Source organism: Callithrix jacchus, chromosome 11, assembly GCF_049354715.1.
Source record: "Callithrix jacchus isolate 240 chromosome 11, calJac240_pri, whole genome shotgun sequence".
NCBI classification, from domain to species: Eukaryota; Metazoa; Chordata; class Mammalia; order Primates; family Cebidae; genus Callithrix; species Callithrix jacchus.
Window position 1 is genome coordinate 97593775 of NC_133512.1, and position 7183 is coordinate 97600957.

At 48.7% G+C, this 7183-nt stretch overlaps 1 protein-coding gene across 2 annotated transcripts; it reads left to right on the top strand.

The window, feature by feature from the left end:
• Positions 1 to 6701, top strand: GIMAP6 (GTPase, IMAP family member 6). Of its 2 annotated transcripts, none has more exons than XM_009002838.5 (3): positions 1 to 90; positions 2232 to 2424; positions 3925 to 6701. In XM_009002838.5, the coding sequence occupies exons 2-3, from the start codon at positions 2232 to 2234 to the stop codon at positions 4716 to 4718; spliced, it is 987 nt and encodes a 328-aa protein (XP_009001086.3). In that variant the 5' UTR covers positions 1 to 90; the 3' UTR covers positions 4719 to 6701. The 2 variants fall into 2 exon arrangements, with proteins under 2 accessions (XP_009001086.3, XP_054093524.2); XM_054237549.2 differs by lacking the exon at positions 1 to 90 and adding an exon at positions 805 to 921.
• Positions 6702 to 7183: the final 482 nt, after the last annotated feature.

Sequence of the window (7183 nt, forward strand, 5' to 3'; positions counted from 1 at the left end):
GCCCACTTCCTGTTCCTGCATGGCCGGTGGACACGGCTCTTTCAAGCGCAGGTCTCCAGCCCAGCTCTCCGATCACATTTTGCTGAAAAGGTAAACAAACATCGGCTGTGTCCTCCATGTGTTGATACACCATGGAAGCTTTTCTCTGCCTCCTCCGAGGCAGAGTATGAGAGTGTGTGGCCGGGAGACAAGAAACGTGGCCCTTTCTCTTGCCTGTGGGTTGCTGTGGGTATTTGTATGTGTCATGTTTGGATGTGTATGTGTGGGTGTTTGTGTTATGTGTGTTTACATGTTTGTGTTTACATGGATGTGTGTGAGCGGGGTGTGTGTGTGTGTGTTGTGTATGTATATTTGTGTTTGTGTGTATGTGTGTGTTCACCTGCATGTGTGTGAGTGGTACATGTATTTTGTGTGTGTGTGTGTTATGTTTGTGTGTGTGTTGTGGTGAATGTGGGTTTGTGATATGATAAAAAGAGTTGTGACCAACAAGTCCGGAGAACATTTTGCCCTGTGACAAACTCACTGCTTAATGTTTGGCCTCTCTGAGTTTTGCTTTCTTCCAGAACAACATGACAAGGGTGGCACTATCTGTTTCATCTTCTGTGTCGGAGACAAAAAAAGCACACTGTGGCCAATGTGGGAGGTGCCTTTCTGGGCAGGGTCCAGGAGGAGGTGAGAGGTGCCTTGAGGGCAGACTCGTTCCCCCTGCCTGGGCCCTGCGAGGGCACAATGCAAGTTCCTGCACGTCACAGCCTAGTCCCACCCTGCTGTTGTTTCTTGTTAAGCTGCCTGCCCTTTCTCTCTAAAGGAGGAATGAGATTTCATTGGTAAAGTGCTGCCTCAGTTTCCACCAGGGATGTAAGGAAGCCAGGGACAAAGAGATTGAGAGGCCACCAGTTAGGAAGAACTGAACTCCCTTTGGTAGGTGAAATATTGGACTCCTTCCAGAATCCTTCAAGTCTGAGGAAGGCTGTTCCCCGGCCTGCTTCTTCTCTCTTCCTAGAAAGTTACCAGACCTTCCTGGACTCCCCCCATCCCCAGCCCAGCACTGCAGAATTGGTCCTTACCAATCATAAAGCAACATCCATATATACACTCCTGGGATCTGATTATCGACTGGAGTGTTTGCCAGGTGAACAGAGTAGAACAAACATCCAACAATGTGACAATGAGAAAAACATGTCTATCAGGGTCCCCGGGACTTAGGTTTCCCCACACCTCAGAGCCTTCATCTGGATCTGTTTCATCTGGTTATGAATGTCTTACATGATCTGGAAAAACAGTCATGGGGAATACAACTTCCTCCTCAGTCCCACAGAGAAAATCCAGCAGAGACAACCTTATGAGATTTTGACATAGAGAACTGTGTTAGTCCATGAAGCCAGGACACATTGCTGTCATGGGAAGGGGAGAGGAGTTCCTGGTTGGGAATGATGTGGCCCTAATTTGCAAAGAGGATGAAGAGTTGCTCTAAAAAATATTATGAAGTGTGCTGGGACCTTAATAGGGGAAGAGGCATCTAGCTCAGGCCCGACATGCATACTGATGGGATGCCGAGGCTGAGGCAGAGCTAACTGGTGGCTGCATCTTCCCTGAGACCTCTGGCTTCCTTCCCAGCTCAGCTCCTGCAATCCCAGTCCCCTGTAACCCTCACCGCACAGCCTTCTCCAAAGTCTGGCTCCAAGGCCCACCAAATGGCCTCTTCTAACAACATCCTACTCATTCAAACCCTCCAGGCACACTAGACCTTCCTGCTGCTCCCAGGACACATGAAATCAGAATCATACCTGCTTCTGTGCTTCCCTTCTTCCTCCTCCTGCTCCTCCTCCTCCCCCTCCTACCCCTCCTCTCCCTTCTCTCCCCCTCCTCCTCCTCCTCCCCCTCCTCCCCCTCTCCCTCCTCCCAGTACAGTTCCAGACCCTGTGTCTATCCAAATTTCACCCATTCCTCATATCCTGGCCAATTGCACCTTTCTCTGTAAAATCTCTTAACCTCATGATGAAGATCACAATGGAGGGGGCGGGGTATAAGGTCCCTAAAGAAATAGCCTCCCTAAAGCCAGCAGAGACTGTCTCAGACCCCTTCTTCCCTTGCTTCACTCAGTCCCACCCCAATCCTAAACTAGTGCGAACAACTTTCCTCTGGCAAGAGAAAAGTGAAAGGCAGGTGGCTGTTGAAATTCATTTGGAAAGTCAGTAGAGCACATGATTTTTTTTTATTTTTTTTCATAGATGGAGGAAGAGGAATACGAGCAAATTCCCCAGGAGAGCCCCCCGGGAGAGCTGTCCCAGGAGAGCCCCCCGGGAGAGCTGTCCCAGGAGAGCCCACCGGGAGAGCTGTCCCAGGAGAGCCCCCCGGGAGAGCTGTCCCAGGATTCTACGCTGGAGCTGTCAGGAGGTAGAGCGAATGAGGAGAGAGAAGCAGGTGGGAAACATGAGGGGTACGGGTGGGATACAGTTCCCCCACCATGGTGTGCTTGGAGAGAGGCAGCTGACGTCCCCCAGTCACATAAATTTACCCACCTCAGCCACCATCAGAGGCCTTTGGGGTGGGGCCCTCCTTACCACCAGCCAAAAATAAGGAAAAAGACCCCTGGATGGGTATGGTAGATGAAAGGAGGTGAGAGATAGCACCAATGACTACATCATCTTGCCAGTCCCAAAGGAAAGGCTTTCACATGGTGGATGTCATTCCTCAGGAAGATGTGCTGACAGTGGGTGTGACAAAAATAAGTGGCCCTGGACCGAGGCTTGGATCCCAACAGACCCTGCATGGGTGTTTGGCTGACTCCGAAGTGGAGCTGTCATGGTTGTAAGGTTGAAAGCACCATGTGAACAAGCAGGCCTCAGATCTGGGCTCAGCCTGATCAAGGGCGTCCCCTTCCCAAAAGCTATTGCACAGGGTCAGGCACTTAACTTTCGTGGGCTCAACTTCATCATCCATTCTGGGGAGGCAGGATTTAAAATGCTGGAAACCCAGCCTTTTCCTGGCCAAAGAAATTATTTGTGATTCATTACGTATTTTAATATGAATGACCTTATATTTTACGAACTTAAATGGCTTGAGCCATCTGGAAAAAGCCATACTAATCTGCTATTTAGGGAAATTACCAATACCTGTGCTAACACCTATTTGACCTTTAGTTACAGCAGTCAGGGTTAGCTGTTCCTTTAAGACTCCTCTCCAGAGCTCAAGCGATGCCTCTGGCTTTAGTCAAGTCCAGCAGTGTGTGCTAGCTCCAGGCTGCTCAGATGGGGGTTCCTGTCTCCTCTGGCTCTGACCTGGGCTTGGTAGGAGGACATGAAGTTCAACTGCACAGACTCTTGCCCATTCACTCAAATTCCTTTTCAACTACCTTGGGGAAGCTGGATGGGGGCTGCTGTCACTCAGTTAGAATTGGTTTGTGTGTCAGAGCCAAGAGTGGCAGGTAGTCCACAGAAAGTCCTGTTGGTGCCCAGGAGATTCAGGAGATGACCGCACCCGTGCTGCCATGCAGGCTTCATGCTCCGTCATCTGAGATACATCAGTGTTGTCAGTGGGGACTAGACTGGGAAACCAGCTATTACTTATTACTTCTTTATGTCCTCTGGGTCTTGAGACCTGCAAGCCCAGGAGTAAAGAATTTCCTTCCTGACTTCTGCCCCAGTCACATCTAAAAATCTTGGTATTGGGTTTCTTGGTGTCTTATTGATGAAGTCTCGCTCTTCTCTCTTGGCTCTGCTCTTCCGCTGGGAGAGAAAGTTCAGCCCCACTTTCAAGGATGTGGGCCCAGAATGGGGGCCCAGGGCTGGTTTCAGGGCAGATGTTGGTCTTTGACAATCTGCCTCTGTGGTCTGGGGGTACACCCAGGGGCTCCTGGTGAGGACAAGTTGGGGTATGTGGGTCCTAACCTCAGGTCCCTCTGCTTTCTTTGGATACTTCTAGGTCTGAGGGAGAAAGAACAGAAGACCCCAAGGAGACTGAGGCTCATTCTTGTGGGGAAAACAGGAACTGGGAAAAGTGCAACAGGAAACAGCATCCTTGGCAGGAATGTCTTTGAGTCTAAACTCAGCAACAGACCTGTGACCAAGACCTTACAGAAAGGGAGCCGAGAGTGGGCTGGGAAGCAGCTTGAGGTGATTGACACACCCAACATTCTGTGCCCCCAGGTCCTGCCAGAGGTGGCAGCTGCTATCCGCCAAACCATTGTCCTGTCTTCCCCGGGGCCCCACGCTGTGCTCCTGGTGACACAGCTGGGCCGGTTCACAGATGAGGATCAACAGGCAGTCAGGCGCCTGCAGGAGGTCTTTGGAGTGCGGGTCCTGGCTCACACCATCCTGGTGTTCACCCGGAAAGAAGATCTGGCCGGTGGCTCCCTAGAAGACTATGTGCGAGAGACCGACAATGAGGCCCTCACCAGGCTGGATGTGACTCTTGCACGGCGCCATTGCAGCTTCAACAACAGGGCGCAGGGGGAGGAGCAGGAGGCCCAACTGCAGGAGCTCATGGAGAAAGTTGAAGCCATCATGTGGGAAAGTGAAGGCCATTACTACAGCAACAAGGCTTATCAATATACCCAGAAAAACTTTCTGCTCAAAGAAATACAGGAAAGGCAAGTAACCCAGGGACAAGGCTCTGAGGACGTGCCTGGTGAGGAGTCGTGGCTGGAAGGGCTGTCCCAGATCCAGAAGGAATCTGAGGAAGCCCACAGATGCGTGCTGGGAAGTCCTTACCTTTGAGCCTGTGCTGGACTGGAGCCAAGGACACCATCAGCCCCTGTACCCCGTGTCCAGCCCTCTGTTTCTCTTTCCATCCTGTGGAGCGCTTCCCAGTCTTCAGGTCATGACGTCTGGCATAGGAAGAGGGATGTGGGGCTGTAGGACAGGGTCCAACGTGCACAGATCACATCCCAGTTCCTTTATTCCTTCTTCTGGAACATCTGAGTCTTCCTCCTTTGTGCCCCAACAGCACACTGCCTTCCTATTGGACCTTCCATCTCATTGGCATTGCCTTTCAGGGGTACTTGTTTATACCCTGATAGAACCAAAGCTTCTTGAGGGCAGGCCTGCGACTTTTTCTTCTGTGTAACTTCCACAGCTTCCGGGCATTGGAGTCGTGCAGTCACGTTTGGTGCATCAACTCCTTGTGAACTGTTGACCAGATGACATCTCATCTCTCCCCCACCATGACGGTTTAAGATGCCTGTTTAAGGTGCATGTGGGTGGAACATGGCAGTGGTGGAACATGGCAGTTGGACATGGGGAGGGTGGGAGACTGGGCTGGGAGGAGAGCAAGCAGGAACAGGAATGGAGGCAGGAGGAGCAGCTCTTTTATTCATTCTTGAACTGTAACCCCTCCTTTCTCCCTTGGATAATGGAGCATGTGGATGGGGTGAGTGTCTGCATGTGCAAACGGGTTCCCTAGCAAGGTATTTTTGGGGGTTGAATGCAAGGAGGCAGGGAAGAGGTTGGGGCTGCAAAGGAAACGGTGGAGTGACTTAAACATCTTGCAAAGCAGCCTGCCTGGTTTTTGGGAGAACTCTGAAACCCATGATGTTTTTCCTGGAAGGCTGTTCCTACAGAAGGGGCTTATAAGAAGTGATAATGGACAGGATGAGAAGGGAGTTGGCCTGGCTCAGGCCTCAGTTAGGGAGCTGCCTGTCTGCCTGCAAGAGGAGACAGATGTGCCTTGGGTGCACCCCGGCTTCTTCAAGTCCAAGATGCTCCTGGGGAGTTGACTGACGTCTGGAAAGATAATAAAAGGCAACAAGGAAACTGCTCCCCAACATATTCCTTTGTCTTTCTTCAAGCAGCGAGGCAGGGGGTCCTTAGCTACTTTTTTCCAGGAGGGGTGGGAAGTGCAGCTGGTGGGGACAGTGCTGGGAGATGATCAGAAATCGCAGGGCACAGCCTCAGGTCTAGCTGGACTCTCGTCCACTGTTGGAGATGCTCAACCTGTGGTCTCCTGCTTTGAAGCCATCGCCCATATCCCCCAGATGCAGCAGACATCTGAGAAAGCATCAGTGTTTCTCTTGCTAACAGAATCAGAAAAGTGTCTCAAAGCAGAGCACCGAGTTATTTGGTGTATACTTAAGATAGCCTTTGTGCCACAACCATTTATTAAATAAGTAATCAATTTCCCATTGGACTAAAAATGCAACATTTATCATACATTCAGTTCTCATTCACACTCAAGATTTGTGTCAGAATTTTCATTTCTGTTTGTGTCTTCTACTTTTTTACTCCTATGTAAATAAAATATTGATTTGATTACAGTGGCTTTGACTACAATATGGGAGCCAATTTTCACCTTAGTCTTCATTTTTATATTCACCTTGTTATTCTCAGGCATTTTTTCTTCTATGTGAAAGTCAAAATCATTGTGTAATTTCCCAAAAAGAATCCTATTGGTATTCTAGTTGGCAATGTCTTATATGTGCATTTGAGGGAAGTGGTAAATAGTTCAAGTATAAGCTAATCAAGGCCATTTTGCTTCTAAGTGAACAGACTTGAAACTCCAGAGCTACTGAAGTAAAAGTTAGACTCATTTGCATTTTCATTCAGATGGGAGATGATTTTGTGATTTTCGATGTGATTATTTTAACTCTATTAGCTTAATTAATGTCATCATAGAATACACAAGCATTTGACCAAATGAGATCCATTCAGTGACTAACTGGCAAAGCATGTCATTTATTAAAGGTTATTTTTAATTACCTTGAATATGCTGTTTTCTCTCTTTTATTACTAAGCACTAGGAAATATGTCTCCCATGACATTTCAGGGAGAGGAATAGATGTCTCTGCATAGCTCTCACCTTTTCAGCCTCAGAAGAGCCTCAGAAGGCAGGTGTGGGTGTGTTCTAGAAACTCTAGTCTACCAACCAGTAAGAAATCAGTGGTGGGGGTGATGGTGATGAGAGAGGGTTGTCTTGACCAAAGCTGTGATAATACAGCTTTTAGAGTTTGTTGAAAATATCTCTACACTAAAGGGAAGGATGAAAAACAGGGATTTGGAGAATTTGAGCTCAGTAAGTAGAGGGTTTTTCCTCCTTGGTGGATCAAAGCAGCTGTGGAATGTCACAGAAAGGTTCAGCCTCTAACCTTTCTGTGATAACATTTATAAAGTGTATAAAAAATGTGAAATAATAATACTAAGAAAATAACTTTGAAGGCATGGGAAATGGCCAAATGCAGGTAGACGCT